At 39.1% G+C, this 17791-nt stretch overlaps 1 protein-coding gene across 1 annotated transcript in view; it reads left to right on the top strand.

The window, feature by feature from the left end:
* Nucleotides 1-17791, top strand: part of MAP3K7CL (MAP3K7 C-terminal like) — a 99736-nt gene that overhangs the window by 79421 nt on the left and 2524 nt on the right. Inside the window, exon 9 of the mRNA XM_029938679.1 lies at nucleotides 8062-8177. Within this exon, the coding sequence (XP_029794539.1) occupies nucleotides 8062-8177 (116 nt within the window). The remainder of the gene's footprint in view (nucleotides 1-8061; nucleotides 8178-17791) is intronic.

The raw sequence follows: 17791 nt of genomic DNA, 5'->3' as shown, positions 1-17791 counted from the left end.
CTGGTGGGAGTGTTGGGATTGTAAGATAATAACTATATCCCCCCCATCCCAATTTTTTTCTCCTTTATTTTACTGTCACCTCAAAGCTATTTTATAATCATGGGAGTTAGATAAAAATGAGTAAACATGTTTTGGAAATAAAACGGTAAATTCATATTCAGGTTCTGGTTCCTCTATCAAACTACAGATCATTAATTCTACTTTTTTGTATTGACATTTTTTCCCCTCTGGGAACATTAATGGTTTTCCTTGGCTCACGGATCATTCTCCACAGGATTCATGGCACTCTTGGCAATTCTCCAGATAATTTTTCTGTTAAAGTTTTGCAAAATCTATTTGGATTTTATGGTTTTAATTCCATTTGACATACATTAGAAATTAAGTCAATTTAATTATCTTAATCCAATGAGACTATTTCATCTTCATTGATCCTTAACAAGTTAAGCAGGTGAGAGGCTGCTTTCTGGCTCCTGGGTTTTGATCCCCCCCCCAATTCCAACCCTTAAAGTATGGTATTCTTTAAGCCTTCATGAGTGGGGGGAACATTCCCAGCTTTATACCTAAAATCATTTAAGTAAGCACTTGTTTGTTGGGTAAAGGATATGATTGAGTTTGTTATGCACAGTTGCCAATTCTCAAGCCATTTGGTTAAGGTTGCCTCTGTCGGGGGCAGTTGCCTGCCACTTCTTTCTGTCTCCAGGGCACAAATGACGAAGAAAACAGGACAGCGGGAATGGAGAGGGGAAAGCTCACACAGGAAATTACATCTTCAAGCAGGTTCTTCTTCGCATGCTTAGCCGAGGCATATATAAATTGAAGCCATTCTGCAGCAGGAAGTCTCTGTATTGAAAGCAGTGAAAATGCTTTATGTAGGGAAGGCACAATCCATTCTGCAGAGCAGGCCTTCTTCACAGTCAGCGTCATGTGCTTTCATCACATAGTAATGGCTCTTGGAATTTTACCGACCATCATAATCCTCTACGGAAGAATAAAAGTTAGGTTACAAAGGCGTATGAAGTGCCTTGTGGTTGTCACTATTTGCTTGAGGATAAACTGACTTGATTATCTCTACAGGAGCCTTAAAAACTTGCCAAATGAAAACTAAATGATGCCAGGTGATTATTGCTGGCCCTCCTCTCTGCAGAGTGTCAGATTTAAATCCTGCCGTGCACCCCGAGTGACGTTAGGCCAGCGATGCTTCCCCGCAAATAATCTCATTTCAGCCTGGCCACGATTATGTGAGCTCTTACGTTTCCACTTTCGAGATGAGAAACCTGAGGTCAAATTTTGGTCTAAATAAATTTTCTATTTCTGACTAGGTCTCAGATTCTGAATCTAGGCAAATTTCTTCCCTTACACCTTCTGTGAAGCCTATGGCCTGCTTAAGTTGCTTTGGTAGGTAGAGATTTTTTGTTTCTGGTTTGCAAGGTTGCCATAGTGTGGTTATAGAACAACCTTGCAGAATCTGTTCCGACTTTCTGATATCCATTACGCATTCTTGCGTTGTTTATAAAATGGAGCTATAAAGTATCTCTTTGGTAGATCCTCTATCACCAGTTTGACCCCCTAGATTTTTCTGTTGCTTTGCCAAGAATGTGGACATGTTCAAGCATGTAATTCGTGTGGCTTCTATTTTCCCAGAAGCCAAAAAAAGCCCTGAGCAAGAATAGCCATGACAAACATTTCTCTTGATGTCTCTATTAATGCAAACTGCTGGGCAAGAGACTTCGGGGGTAAGGTAGGTGTTAAAATGAACATCTCTTTATAATGTTCATTTGCGGGCCTTAGGCCTCAGCCTGGGGGCTATGGGTAGGTTGCTTCTATTTTATGCAGATTCCTTTCCTGGAACATGGTTACTAAATTCTCTAGGCCTATTAGAGGCAGTATTTGGGCAGAGCGGGTGTAGTACACCCAGTTCAAAGAAGAGAGGCTCAGTTCTAGGTCCACTTCTAAGAATGAATGAAAAATCACTACTTTTCTTTAGGCATCGGTTTCCTTCTATTTTCAAAAGAAGTAATGCCTGACCTCCTTCTTTGTTCTGAAGGATGGTGTGAGTCAGCACCACATTTGTCTTAAAATTTAACCACATTGTTATGCTTTGGAGATCATCGTTTGACCTGTAGACGATCCAAAGCTAAGCTGTAATATGGTCTTAAGTGCACTGGAAGGAAGAATATGCTTTTGTAATCAGGCAGGGAGCACACTAACAGGCACATTCTAACAAGTTCCTTACGGGACTTACAATGTGGAGCGTGGGTATTGGCATTAGGTTGGCCTGAATTTGGATCTCAGCTTGACACCTACCAGTTTCATGATTGATATTATTTGCTCTTCCTAAACCTCACTTTTCTGAACTGAGAAGTGGAGACAGCAGTATCGATCTCACATTGTTATTGTGGGAATTAAATGTGATAATGAGTAGGTATAACGCAGTGGTTGGCAAAATGATTGCTCACTTAATGTTAATTTTCTTCCCTAGCGAAATTGTTTTTTGGATGAAGTAGTTAAGAATTAGTAATTTATCTTTCTATGCACAAAATGACAAGAGAAGCATCTTTTTGGATTTTTGAGTTAAGGATAGAGGTTCTGATGCTCTCTTTTTCATTAAGCTAAGGTACTTGGAAAACAATATGACTTTTTTTTTTTTAAGTCTAATTGAGCAATAGCTTCAGTCCTTCCTAAAGTCCTCCCATCTAATCTGAGAAGACGGTGACAGGTGTCTCTGTGGTACACACTGAACTGCTTTTTCTCAGACAGAGTCTGGCAGGTCCAGAAACCGATGTCATCTCCACATATAAACAATTTCCTAGCTTCCGTTGTGTGCTGCAATATCTCGTTATCTGAGCAGTCTCTTCTGAAGTTTCTTCTGGATCTTGCATCAGTGTATTGCTGAAGGAAAATGAGAGAAAATGGAGAAGCCTTAGCATTCCAGTATTCTGCTACCCTGGCCTTGAACATCCACCTGGAAATGCAATGAAGAAATAATCCCATAGAAAACACTGACCATGACTGCATTTTCTCTCAAACACAGGCTGTAAACTTCCATATAGTTGGCTGTTGGCTGCCGTGACCACACCAAAAATATACATACAGATATTTTACTTTATTTATTTTTTTAAGAACCCCAGTAGTTGTCTAACAAGATGCCTTGTTGGAAAAGTCTGGACACCCTTGAGTTGCCTCTCTTTAATATTGCTTACATTAGTAAAAAGGACTTAAATATCCTTCATTTCGATGTTATATAAGATATACAGTAAAATTACTAGTGTTGACTCTGACTATAATGTAGATACTATAGAAATGTCAATTCTTAAAATATTTTAGGGGCGCCTGGGTGGCTCAGTAGGTTAAGTGTCCAACTTCGGCTCAGGTCATCAGTCTGTGAGCTTGAGCCCCGCATCGGGCTCTGTGCTGACAGCTCAGAGCCTGCAGCCTGCTTCGGATTCTGTGTTTCCCTCTCTCTTTGCTTCTCCCCTTTTTGTGTGCTTTTTTCTCTCTCTCTCTCTTTCAAAAATAAATAAACAAAAAACCATCTTAAAAATATTTTAAATTCTAAGATAACAGAATTTTCCAAAATTGCAATTATCCCTATGTATTTCCATTTAGCTTTAACAAATTATATGTTAATTTTGGGACATTAAAATGCAACATAAATTTGAACCAGATACGTACCCTCTACCCTCCCCCTAATAAAGATAACACTGAGATTCAAGGAATAAATAAAAATTCTGCTCAGCAACTGTAGAATATTTAGCTTCCTAAATATATCTTCTGTGTGGGTAGCTGGGAGAGGAAAATTAAATTCTTACACTTCTTGAAGTGGATGGGGCCAGTAGTATTTGAAGAAGCCAAGTAGAAAACGGAAGCACTTCAGTTGGCTTTGCCCCCTTGCGGAGAGATGCTTGGCTGGGTCCCGTCCCACGGGGAGCTCTCCAGAGGACATTTCAGGAGGAGCTCACTATAAACCGGGCAGAGTGCAGAGATGGGATGGTGTGGCTCAAGCCGGCATTCTTGGAAGAGGAGCTTGCGGTTTCTCTCTTACTTCATCTTGTTAAATCTGTCCTGGTGATTGGGGTGGATACTAGGGAGAGTAGTGGCTCACTCACTGCCCATGTAATTTAAAGCCCTTATAAGCTTCATTCTCAGGCAGCAGATGAGGCTGAGGTGGAGGAAAGGAGGTGAGAAGGAGGAGCCCACTCCCAGGCTCTGACCTCATCCAAACTCCAATCTGGGTCTTAGAAAAATGTGTTTCAAAGTTGGCTTTGAGTCGCTGTTAGGAGAATATCTTAATTTAACCTTCTTAGAACTGGCTGCATTGTGAGGAGACTAGTACCACGGCGTTGAGTGAGTCTGAAGAGTTGTTTCTGTGATCCCACAGAATCTGTTCTCTGGTACAGGAAGAATATCTTTACCTTTTCACTTTCAAATCAAATATCTTTGGACTCCTTGTCTTTGGAATGAGATATTTCATTCTTCAGGCAAGAGTGTGGGACAAGTGTATCCAGAGTGTGGGAAGACGTAGCATAATTATGGAGAAAATAAAGAAACCTTTTTTCTCCTGATGTGAAAAGAAATTCACTGTCAACACGAAGCATTTATTTATTGCTCGCCTGTTCCCAGCACAGAATGATGACTACAGAACCCTCCTGGAAGAGAATAGTCAAAATTAAGCAATGAGAATTAAAGCAAAAATAATGTGTTGATTTTTATTCCAAGAAGCGAAAAGATTTTTCTCACTTGGTTACCACTGGCATTCTTTTACATTATCGTTTCGTTTTCAGTGTGAACATGTGTTAAACCCTCTCTTAAACCCACGTAGGGCTGATTAATTCACGAATGTCAATGTTTTAAATGTCACACGATAGAAGCCTTATGACATATATAAGCTCCATTTTTACACTGGAAACCTGATTATTGTGCTTGAATTTCAGAAATCTGTTTCCTCAGACAAACACTTTCATTTTCTTCAATGAATGCTCTTGGTCATAGATTATCTCTTATTTTGAGGGGTTATGAGAAGGTAAGAGAGAGTCACCCTAAGTGAACACCTCATCCTGCTCCCGCCACACAGACAGTGTTCTGTGTCGTACAAACAACATCTCATTACCTGTAGTTCTACTTTTGGGGGGGTATAAACCTAAATATCTTAAAACCTTTTATTCACTAGAATTGCTGTTGAGATGAGAACCATATGTATTTCAAAAATTCTTTGCTGAGTTTCTTTGCCTGGGAGAACTGTCAAATGCCTTTTAAAGACCGTGGGTCCTGCTGCTGTTTTGTGTGTGTGCGTGGCGGGGGGGGGGGGTGTTGATTTGTCTAATGATGTTTAGGGTTTGTACTGAACGGCTCTGGATATAAAGGGGTGAGACATTTTAAGCTCCCTGGAGAGAAATTTGGGAAGGAGAGAGCATTTGGGTGCAGGTGAAGTGAGCTGCAGATAGGGAATCTTCATAGCAATTCTTAAATGAGTGAGGAGTAGCAGAGAGATCTAATGATATTTTTTTGCATTGTTTTAAAAAATTTTGGAAAAAGCACATAACAATTTTTTCCATCTTGATAATTTTTAAGTGTCCAGTTCAATAATGTTAAGTATATTCACATTATTGTGCAACTAATCTTCAGAACTTTCTCCTCTTGCAAAACTGAAACTCTATACCCATTAAGCAATGCCTCATTTCCCCTCCTCCCAGCCCCAGCCCCTGGCAACAATGGAATGATTTTATGATGTTGTAGTGGGTTACGCAATATAACTTCCCTCCTTGCTTAAAAAAAAAAAACGACCAAAACACGACTATATTGCTCTTTAATGCCTTCATGCTAATTGTGAGAACTTGAAGTGGTGCCCAGTTATATGCCAGGTTGGGTGGACAGAGCTTGTGGGAGCTAGAGGCTGAAGTAGCACCTGGCATCCTTTTACACTTTGAGATGCTGGACACTAAGTATTTTCTGCTTGTCCCTTTTTAATTGTGAGAAATCTTGAAAACAGCGTTATGTGTAAGTAGCATGGTCACCCTGCTGAGAGCATGCGAGGGTACTGACTGTGTCTGGAAATACTCCCTGTCCTCATATACCCCTACAGCATGATCCCACGATTAAGAAGTGCCGGTAAAAAAAAAGAACAGAGGAAGAAACTTCCCACATTAATAAGAAGCACTGCAAGGTAGCAAGCTAAGGGGGAAAAAGACCCCTCTGTTCTTAGAAAACTGTGTATATAACTTTCAGTTTCGCTTTTTGATGATAGCCTCAAGGGATATTTCTCCCTTTACCTGGCTACTCTCATTTATTTCCTCTTAGGACATAAAGCCTTTGCACAGAGTCCTCGAATATTTTGGCTGTCACACAGGTTAACTATGCTGAATTTGTGGCTCAGGGATCTCCACTCCCAGTGGTGGCAAGTTATGGCATGGACTGAATATAGTTTATGTGATGTTTGTGAGGACAGGAAATAGGATGCATAGAGTCTTAGAGCCTTCCAGGAAGGACACAGGACACAGATGATTTAATAGCAACTTGGCTAGGGTGCCCAGAGTAAATTGTTTTCATTCTACTTACTGTTCTACCTGGTAATTTGCCAGGGTAACAGGTGAAAATTGATGAGGGGGTGGTGAATTCTAGGACATAGACCAGAGGAGCCAGGAGTTCTGAATTCCTTTGGCAAGGGCTTTGTCTCATGGGGTGCATTAAACTGTAATACTACTGGGCAGTACTTTTCAATTTATTATCATAAAGAAAGGGATAATGATTCCAACAGGCTGAGTTTATGCTATTAATGTGTTTATGGGGGAGTAGGGAAAAATGCTACATAATGTAATTATTGTTAGATTTTTCCATGAATTTGGAAATAGGAGATGATCCACATGAAGGTAAATTTCATGCAAATCTGTTTTGAATTTTATTTCCTTTAGAAGACCTTTACTCAGAGGCCTCATGATAAATAGGAGGGGCCATCTTGTCTATCAGTCAGGCTTTATAGGATTTTGTAGAACTTTACAAAATTTTTATTACATCCTGGGTGGGGTTGCTTAATAGAACACCCAAAGAAACCTTTGTCTTTGAAGAATATAATGAGAGGAGCAAGCAGGAAGAAATGCATTACTTCCCAATTTCCTAGTATAAAATTAGTGAAAATATGACCTAGTCAGACACATACTTTCATATATAGACTATTGTGAGAAAGGGATTAGACTGAAAAGCCGATTTAACAGTGAAGTTGTATTTCTCAGATTTTATATACTATTTTCTATAAATAATTGAAAAGGGTAACTAAAAAACTCTTTAAAAGACTATTAGCTAGTGTTCTTTAAAGGAATGTTTTTAATAATGTGTTGCTAACTAGAAATTAGAATTATAAACTCAGGGAAAGCCAGTTCTTTAAATAATAATTTCTAGAAAGAAGTCAGATATTCAACATGTTATGGGTCTATGGGTTTGCCCTGCTTGTCTTTGTTTTCCCTGTAAATGGGAGAAAAACAAAGACATGAATCCATGCTGTCTTTGAACTCACATGTTATAAGCACTGTTTTACCTGGGGTTTGGTCTTCCATGGGGTTTGTTAATCCTTGCAAGCTTTATTTCCAGTCTAGCATCGTTTCTTCAGTTTGGATGCCTTTCTTGTAGGGTTACTCCATTCCATAGGATGAGATTATGCCTCTGGGCTCCCAGAACAGAAAGCCAGGGGTAATTAAAGCAGACAACTGAACTATTTCCCCACCACTGCCCTTCTCTAAAGTAGAGTTTAAGATTTCTGGGGGAGAAGTACAGAATTATTAGAAGACCCGTTTTTACCCTAATACATGGCAAATAATAGACATGTCATGAACCTCCTGGATCTGGCTCAGGCCTGAGAATGCCCAAGAATGACACTGGAAGATGAATGTGGGGAACATCAGCCCACCTCCCTATTGTCAGTCCAGCAGAATCAACCAGGCCCTGTCTAGTGTTGACTGTTGATGTTATTTTCATGCTGAAAATCTCTCTCTAAAGAACATCAGTAGAGCAAAATCATCGATCATTTATTCTGATGCAAAGAAAAGGACTGATTTCTTCTTGTTGTTTGTGAAGCCTCTGCCGCCTTGTCACGACTCCCTGGAATCCATGCAGGTGTTCAAGCAGCACTGCCAGATAGCAGAAGAGTACAATGAGGTCAAGAAGGAAATCGCTCTGCTTGAGGAAAGGAAGTAAGTACCGTTCCCCTGAATACTCTTACCTCCGTGTGATGTCTCCTGGTCATGGACTGGAGGAGGTAGGGAAGGAATGGGCTGAACACGAGGGTCAGAGGGAGGGATGTGGACAAGTGACATTCTGTGGTTCAGGGATTACTAGGCAACTTCATGTTTTTTATCATGTCTGATTATAGAAAGGATCCAAATGGACCTGCTGATTATTGAAAGCTTTACTTTACAGAGTACTGAGATGAATAACAGTAGTACTTCCCACCCAGACTTAATTTTTTCATAATCTTTTTTTAAGTTTTTTTTTTACATTTATTTATTTTTGAAAGACAGAGAGAGACAGAGTGTGAGAGGGGGAGAAGCAGAGGGAGAGGGAGACACAGAATCTGAAACAGGCTCCAGGCTCTGAGCTGTCAGCACAGAGCCTGATGTGGGGCTTGAACCCACGAATGGTGAGATTATGACCCAAGCCGAAGTCAGATGCTTAACCGACTGAGCCACCCAGGAGCCCCTTAATAATCATTTTTAGATCAGGAAGTTAAAAATGCCGAAACAGCTACCCAGTGTCACACTATTTGCCTTGTGAATGTGCCCAAAGGCCCCAGAGCACTTTGGCTTGGGGTGAATTTTAATTAATGGTTACACGGGGAGTTCCCATGTCAAGTAAAGAAGCCGCTGAGACAGATCTTTGGAATAATGTAAATGTATTAGCATTTTATAGTCCAGTAGCCTGAGGACGTTTTTTATCTTGATAGCTTTTATTACCATTCCAGTTCTGCTGTAGGGAACTTTGGGGTTCTATTAATTAAATTAATTAATGAATGTATTCTAATTTTACTCATACTAAGCTTTTTCTTTCAGAATTCTCATCCTTTTTAATTACACTCGATTCTGCCACTGTCTACCCATGTGACCCCATTTTTTCATACTTTCAAAGCATCAGACCCATTTCCACCCTAGCACTAGGTAATTTTGACTTACACATTTATTAGTGGGATCTTTTGGTTAATAGTTGTGTCTCCTACTAAGTGGTAAACTACTAAGTACTTTGAACCCCTGAAAGCAGGGCAAGTCAGTGTTACTGCTGTATTTCTGAAGCTGGGCACAGTACATGGGGTGTAGATGCCGAATCCATTTTTGTTGAATGAGTGACCCATAATCAAAACCTATTTTGATTCTTTAACTTACTTTTTCCCCTCTTCCTCTTACTGATACATGATATGTATGTATTTCTTAGTTTTTAAATCAAAGTGAGTGAAATATGTTTTGTTTTGTGAAATTTATAAAATTCTTGGGACTCTTGGAAGATCCCCCCACGCCCCCTAAATGGTGATTGGACAGTAGGACATGGTGGGAGCAGTTTGGGTTATGGGGTCAGACATTGCACTTACCGTAAGACCTCAGTTAACAGACCTTTTCTTACTGTCTTGCTGTGTGTGCTTCAAAGGTAAAATCACACCTGTACTTATGGCCAAAGGGGGTTAAAAGATGTTTAAGAGGAGATCAGAAAAACACAACTTCTCCTTATATATATCTGAGTTTTTTGGTCTGAGAGTTTTCAGAAGGTGGTTGGAAGGCTAAGATTGCACATTTGCATGCAGTCTGAATCCTAAAAACGTTTTCTTAAAAGAACTGAAAAAGCTTACTTATAATTTGACCCATGGTGAAATTAAAAGAGAATTTGTAGATAATCAATAACCTATCAATGCGCCTTGGTGTGTGTCTGTTTGTGTGTGTGTGTGTGCGCGCACATGACCTATGCTGTTGAGGCTGAAAAAAAAAACCCAGGTAATTCTGTATTTATTTGTAAACTTTTCAGATTGAAGGTAGTAGAGGACTTTACTTATTTTAATTAACACATGTATGGCTTTTTTTTGGCAAAGCAAAACTAACCCACTAAATTATCTGTTCTGTGAGTATATATTTTTTGTATGTTTCATTAAAAAATAGGATAACGATCAATGTAAGAGTGACATATCTGAGCTTTTATTGAAACATAGCCCTGCTGTTTCTGCATTAACTAATCTTATTTTCTCCCTAAGCCCATTTGAACTTTGGACTTTTCTTGGAACTAGGATATTATTTCCCTCCCCCGCACCCCCACCTCCCACCCCCCACTTTCTTCCTAAAAATTGGCTGCATGCATGATAAAGGCCAAATGCTTTGGTTATTGCTTTTCCTTTCTTTTTAAATAAAGTCTCTCAAATTTCTTTTTTTTTTTTGCCATTCCTGCTTGTGTTGTTTGGGATCAGGACTTGCTGCTTAACATCTGGGTCAATGGAATGTTATACCCGGTTTCCCTGCCTATGGTTTCTTATTGCTGGAAAAGGACACGGAGTTCTTGGCCTGGTTTGCAAGCTCTAGCCCCTTGTTGGCCTTACCCCCCCCCCCCCCTCCAGAATGTTCTTTCAGCTCCACTGGCCTCTTCACTTCTCCCTGCCTTTGCGCCCTTGTTCACAGAAGCCTCTAGGTCTGCAGCACTCATTCCTTCCTCAGATGCTGCCATAGAGGAGAGCTTAGCCAACAGCCCTGCCCAACTGCTCAATGGGATTCATCTCTCTTCCTGCGGGAGAGCAAATACACTGCAAGGATTATTTTTGACATTTGTAGGTTGGGGTTATCAATAGTTATCCTTTGAACTTTATGTCCTGACTTTCTGACTGTGCATAGTTCCCTACAAACGTGAATACCTTTTAACATCTCTTTGTGTCCCAATCACTGAAGCAGGGACTCCTGCATAGGGTCAAATGTGAGTGAGGGCGATTTCGAATGATCGATTGTAGGACCTGTATACAAACAATGGAACAAATGCATCACGTGTAATTTATATGATCCATATTTAAAATACAGAGTCTGGGGCTCCTGGGTGGCTCCTTTGGTTGAGTGTCTGACTGGCTCAGGTCATGATCTTATAGTTTGTCGGTTCGAGCCCTGGGTTGGGCTCTGTGCTGACAGCTCAGAGCCTGGAGCCTGCTTCAAATTCTGTGTCTCCCTCTCTCTCTGCCCCTCCCTCGATCACACTGTCTCTCTCTGTCTCTCAAAAATAAATAAACGTAAAAAAATTTTTTAAAATAATAAAATAAAATACAGAATCAATATTAGCAATAAGGAATTGCTAAGATAAGTTATTAAAACAGGAAATGTGGTTATATCTTATATTTATAGATAAATAATCCTGGTTCTCCAAGGATTATTGGTGATCCTTGTTTCCATTAACGCTTTACAGGAGCAGATATTCATTATGCAACAGTTATTTTTCCAGAACAGTCTTTGTGTTCAAGCAAGATAAATTAGGCCAAATGGATCTGACCCCACATAATTAAGCACTCTGCATTTTGATGATTTGGATAAGAATTTCTTTCCCATCATTTCATAATGTGTGGGTGATAATGTTGTCTTTGCTGATTGGCAAGTGTAAGCTAGACACAGAGAGAGATATTAACTCAGGTATTTTATTCATTTATTTATTTTAAAATATTCCTTTTTTTTTTTTTTTTTTGAGAGACAGAGCATGAGTGGGGAGGGGCAGAGAGAAAGGGAGACACAGAATCCAAAACAGGCACCAGGCTCTGAGCTGTCAGCAGAGACCCTGATGTGGGGCTCAAACTCACGAACCGTGAGATCATGACCTGAGCTAAAGCTGGATGTTTAACCAACTCAGCCACCCATGCACTCGTCACTCAGGTATTTTTTAAAGAAGAGTTTTTCTTTCACAGAGTCAGGCAAGGGCAGATTAAGCTGAACTTCTCTCTCATCTCCAGAGGGGGTCACCCTGGATCAAATTTGGAAGACTGCAGAGGAGAGAGAAGAGTTGATTATAATTATTATTTTAAATCATGTCTCTTAGATAGATAAAGAGAGTCCAACATTTTCTAGGACTATAAACTCAGCATGCAGTGAATTTAATTTAAAGAATCACTTCTGGCTTATTTGATATATGAAAAGCTTGTTCTTACTTTTATTGGATTTTTTTTCTCAATTGCCAAAAAAGGACAATTTTATTTAAAGCTTTAAAAACTTACCAGGAATTCTGACATCTTTCCAGGACTCCTACTATTATTTTTTTTTGCCTCTTTCTAGGCCTTTTGAATGTGAATATTTTTATAGATTTGCATATATAGTAAAATGATACGTATACATGCTTTTCTCAACGAATCGTATAAACTCTTAAAATATAACACATGCAGTTTTTTGTGGATGTAATGGGAAGAAGTGAGAGGTAGACATTGCATGTCTTCTGAAATTTATCATCCATATTTTGACAGCGAGTGAAAGTACATGATTAAGCTACAATTAGATCTAAAAATGAGATTTACAATTAGTAAAGGTTGCTTTGCTCCAGATAGGGTGTTTTATCTTGTTCAAAGGAGAAACTGTTTGTCTTCTCTGCATATGAAACATTGTGCCAGGAGCTGTGGTGTTTAAAAGATTGACTTAGAATGTCAGAAAGAGAGAGAGATTCTTAGGAAAGTCAGGATGAAAAATGTCACATAATTAAAAAAAATAACTGTGGTTTTCAGTATACTCACAGCGTTGTGCAGCCATCATTGCAGTTTAAGAACATTTTCATCATCCAGAAAACAAACCTTGTCGCTCCCTCTTCCCTCACTACCCCCAACCCCTCTGCTACCACTCATCTACTTTCGCTCAATGCATTTGCCTATTCTGGATATGTCGTATATGGAATCATATGGTACGTGGTGTTTTGTAGCTGGCTTCTTCCACTTGACAGGGTATTTTCAAGGTTCATCCACATTGTAGCATGTATTCCTTTTTATTGTTGAATAATATTCCATTGTATGGGTAGTCCATACTTTATCCATTCACCAGCTGATGGACATTTGGGTTGTTTGCCTTTTTGGTTATTATGAACATATGTATACAAGTTTTGGGTGGATTTATGCTTTCAGTTCACTTGGGTATGTACCTTGGAGTAGAAATGCTGGGTCACATGGTAACTTAAAGTGTAACCTTTGGAGAAACTGCCAGGCTGTTTCTAAAGTAACTCTACCACTTCAAAATCTCATCAGAAACATTTGAAGGTTCTGATTTCTCCTTATCTTTGCCAACACTCAGCATATCTTATAGCCATGCTAGTGAGTGCAAGTGCAAAATGAAGTCTTGCTGTGGTTTTGATTTATAGTCCCCTGACAGCTAAAAATGTTGAGCATCTTTTCATGTGTTACTTGGCATTTTTATGTCTTCTTGGAGAAATGTTCATTCAGATCCTTGCCTATATTTTAGTTGGGTTATTTCTCTTTTTATTACGGAATTGAAAAAAATGTTATATAATTTTAGTGAAATAAAACATTAGAAAAGGATTTTCATATGGGGATAACACAAAAATGTCAGACCTATATTTTCATATCTTTTAAAAAGACACAAAATGATGATTGAAGAAGAAATATCTCATTGAGGGGATGGGGGGGAAGGGAGAATATGTAATTTGTAATAGCATAGTCTGAAAATAGTTCTGTTCTGATTTGTTTACTTACAATGGTGGCATTTAATTTGTTCTGAATTTTCCAAAAACAGTAGATTTTTATGTTTAACCAGAAACATTTATTTCTTTAGGACATTCCTGATGACAGAGATTTTTAAGCTGTATTCCGGGGAACCTTTCAAAGGCTGGGGATGGAGGAGGTATCAGGCAGGGACTGTCCAAAGCCAACAAGAGAAGGTCCCATTATATCTGTTTTTTTTTGGCTTTACCTCAGACTAAGATTTTCCTTGAAAAAAGGTATCACAGCTAGAATACATTGAAAACCAAACCTCACTTTTATATTTATTTTTGTATGTATTATATATTTATTATATTTATATTTATTTTATTTTTAGCATTTATATTATTTAAAAAGTGTTTATTTTGGGAGGCAGAGAAAGAGAGAGAACACAACCAGGGGAAGGGCAGAGAGAGAGAGAGAGAGAGAGAGAGAGAGAGAGAGGGAGAGAATCCCACTCAGGCCCCATACTCAGTGCGGGACCCAATGTGGGGCTTGATCCTATGACTGTGAGATCATGACCTGAGCCAACATCAAGAGTCAAATGCTTAGCTGACTAAGCCACCAAGGTGCCCTATATTCCAAGCAGTTAAAAAAAATTATTACAAAACACTTACACAGCCCCCAGAGATTAGGTTTCTGCTGTCATAAAGACATAGTAAATGGAGATATTTCTCAATAAGTGTCTGCAGTATAGGCAGTACTGGGGGAGAGTCCTAGCCTTCTCCCTAAGACATCCTGATGTGGGTATTCCTCTGCATAAGGTATAGGACTTACATTCATTTTGTAATAGCGGAAATATGATTCCCGAGACCAACTTGGCTAGCAGGAATTGAGGAGAGAGCCTGGTTTGGAATAGGATTTCAATAAATACTTGAATGGATGAATGAAAGAACCAAAGAACTGTCTGGGCTCTTTACTTTGCTCCAGAGGTATAGCCAAGGGAATTTTTTTCATTTTAGGACTTAGCTTTGAATGAATTCCCAATGTTCCAAACTTCATCAGGCTTTGAGATTACACTTTCTGTTAATGCCCTAGTCATAACAATTTGGATCTTTTATGACACCTAATTAGATGCTGTTCAGTCTTCTAACTGGAATCTCATTCCTCAGTATCTCTCCATCTAATCTCTGCCTAAAAGCATATTAAAAGGGACAGAATATTTACCACTCCTCAGTGAGTGTGCCTTTAAGTAGGTCTCCCTGGCTAAGGAAAGAGGCTCTAATCTTTGGGGGAACAGAGTGAGGAAACATTTTACCTTTCATCTGTTCCTATTCCAGGATTAACTCTTTGTGGGATGATGGTTGGTGGAATTCTCCATTTCATCTGGAATTAGTGGTTCTTAACTGGGCCAACTCCTCAGCCCCCACGCTCCGGGATATTGACAATCCCCAGAGACATTTCTGGTTGTAATGACGGGTTGGGGGAATACACTACTGGCATTTAGTGAATAGAGGCGCAGGATACTGCTAAATCTTCTACAATACCAGTGGATATAGGACAGCCACCAAGAGCAAAGAGTTGTCCAGCCCAAACAATCAGTTGTGCCAAGAGAAACTCGAGAGCAAATCTCACTTCTTCCTGCAAGTGAGTGTTGTCCTTTGGCTCCCAAACGATATAATACATTTATTCCTTGTGCATTATGCATTTGTAGGGCTTCAGTGCCACAGTCTAGACTGTGCTTTGCAATTCCATTTCAACACCATTTATTATTTCCCCACCTGCACAAAATGAAGGTGGACTTTCACATACTTTTTGTCATCTTGAGGCATCTGTTTCTTCTCTCCTGTGTCAGTGCTTGTACTAGACACACATCTTTTCAGAACCACCAGCAATACAGTTGACATCACTGTTTAAAATAAATTCTCCCCAGTATTTTATAACATTATTACCCAAAACTCTTTAGCCCATTATGTCCAAACTGTCTAGAATTTTATCTTTTCCAAATGAAAGTCTTAGTTAACTTTGAAAGTCTAAAAAAACCATCGTAGTGGTCTTTCCCAGATTAGAGAAATGTTTGTCCTAATGATGAATTCATGTCCCAACCTCCTACAATATAAACCATCTACTTAATTCTGGAGTTGGTTTCCACAAAGTTTCAAAGTTCTCTTCACTTGGACTTTCTCTTCCCCTATTTGTTGTAGCAAATAAAAACTTTTCCAGGCATATGGCTTATGATGGGAGTGGCCGAGAGTCTATGATGGACCCAAGGTTATGGTCTTTTTACTATTGAAGTACATCATATTGGAAACTGTATTACAGATTCTTGACTTCAGAAATAGGATTCCTGTAATTATGGTCTTCTACCTCCATATCACATTACACTGAAGGGAATGATAGAAATGATAAGCACAAAATCAAAGGCAAGATCACATTCTAGCCAATTATAGATATTGATTTGTTCTTCAGATCATCTATTTGCAAGATTATCTCCATAGCTTGATGTGCCAGGTTTAATTATGAATTGCTAATGGATGAACATAAATACATCTATATAAATAGGTCTTGGACAGGAGACAACAGACATTTTGACAGTATTCATTGAATATATGTATAGTTGCTTATCAGATACATCAAACTAATTTAGAAACCTATCAGTTGAGTCCTCTTGATTCCAGTAAGGAAGAAATTATTATTGATTTTTTTCCAACACAAGAAAACTGGACTAGACAATCATGATCATTCCTTTTAGTTGTAAAGTCTGTGGTTTTCTGATTTATCTTTTCTACCAGTCAAAACGAATAACAGATGTCTTCAGGAGTTTTAAATGAGGTCAGATATGGAACCAGGATGATCCTGGTACTGCCAATTCCCAGACCATGATTTGAAAGCAAAACTCTATTTCCATTTGAATTACTTGTGTGAGACAGTTAATTTGAAAGGAAAAAAAAAAAAACAAGAATAGACAATCCGATGGGTGGGGGATTGGGAGACACATGTCCTTTTTACTTCTCTGAGTTTTAGGACACTTACCTAAGGAGCTTTACCAATATTAAATTATTGACATTTATTGCTTAAACTATGCTTAGAGACAAAGAGCCATAAACATTTAACTAGAAGGATAGGTTTGATTTCTGGCTTAGTCTTATTAGTTGTGGGACTTTTTCAATTAAGTGAAGCCCTTTGCATTGCTTTTTCCTCATCTTTAAAATGCATGTGATTTGTCTCTGAGATAGCTTACTCTTCAATTATTCATTCAGCAAGTATTTTTTGGGAGTCTTGATATTCTAAATACCATGGTAGAGTCAAAGATCAATAAGAGCTCAAAGGACCTTTGTGTATATGCATATCAGTGTTGCAGCTTGCCTTCCCTTTGTCCCTTCTGGGCACTTTCTTTCCAGTGCCTGGTTTTGCTCAGTAGTCATAAAATAAGTGCACAAAACAGTCCATTGGGTGGAGAAAGACAATCCTAGAACTTTCATTCTGATTTGTGTTTTGTCCTTTTCCTAGGACAGAACTGTTTATTTTGACAGTTTCAAACTTACAGACAATTTGCAAAATGTTGTAAAGAACTCCCATATATCCTTTCCTGGATTCACTGACTATCATTATTATAATAATATTATTAAATATTTATTATTTACCTTAGGGAGAGCACAAGATGGGGAGGGGCAGAGAGAGAGGGAGACAGAGGATCTGAATCAGGTTGTACATTGACAGTCTGACAGCAGCCCAGTCCTGACTGTCTGACAGCAGTGAGCTAGTGTGGGGCTCATACTCATAAACCATGCGGTCATGACCTGAACCTGAACCTGAAGTCAGATGCTCAACAGACTAAGCCACCCAGGCATGCCTGGATTTACTGATTATTAAAAACTCCTCCAGTTGTGCTTTATTCTCTCTCCCCCAACAGTGCACACTTACCAGGGTTCTCTCTCTTTCCCTCTCTCAGTGAGATGAGGTATCTATCTGTCTATCTCTCTATCACCCATGTAATCATGCCTTTTTGTTCTAAACACTTCAATATTCTCTCTCTCTTTTTTTAATTTTTAAAATATTCACCTACTTATTTTTGAGGAGAGATTGAGCGAGCAAGGGAGAGGCAGAGAGAGGGGGACAGAGGATCCAAAGCAGGCTCTGTACTGACAGCACAGAGTCCCCTTTGGGCCTCAAACTCAT

This window comes from Suricata suricatta, chromosome 5 (assembly GCF_006229205.1).
Source record: "Suricata suricatta isolate VVHF042 chromosome 5, meerkat_22Aug2017_6uvM2_HiC, whole genome shotgun sequence".
In the NCBI taxonomy this organism is placed as follows: domain Eukaryota; kingdom Metazoa; phylum Chordata; class Mammalia; order Carnivora; family Herpestidae; genus Suricata; species Suricata suricatta.
Note: the sequence above shows the minus strand (reverse complement) of the source record. Positions and strands in the feature narration are given on the sequence as shown.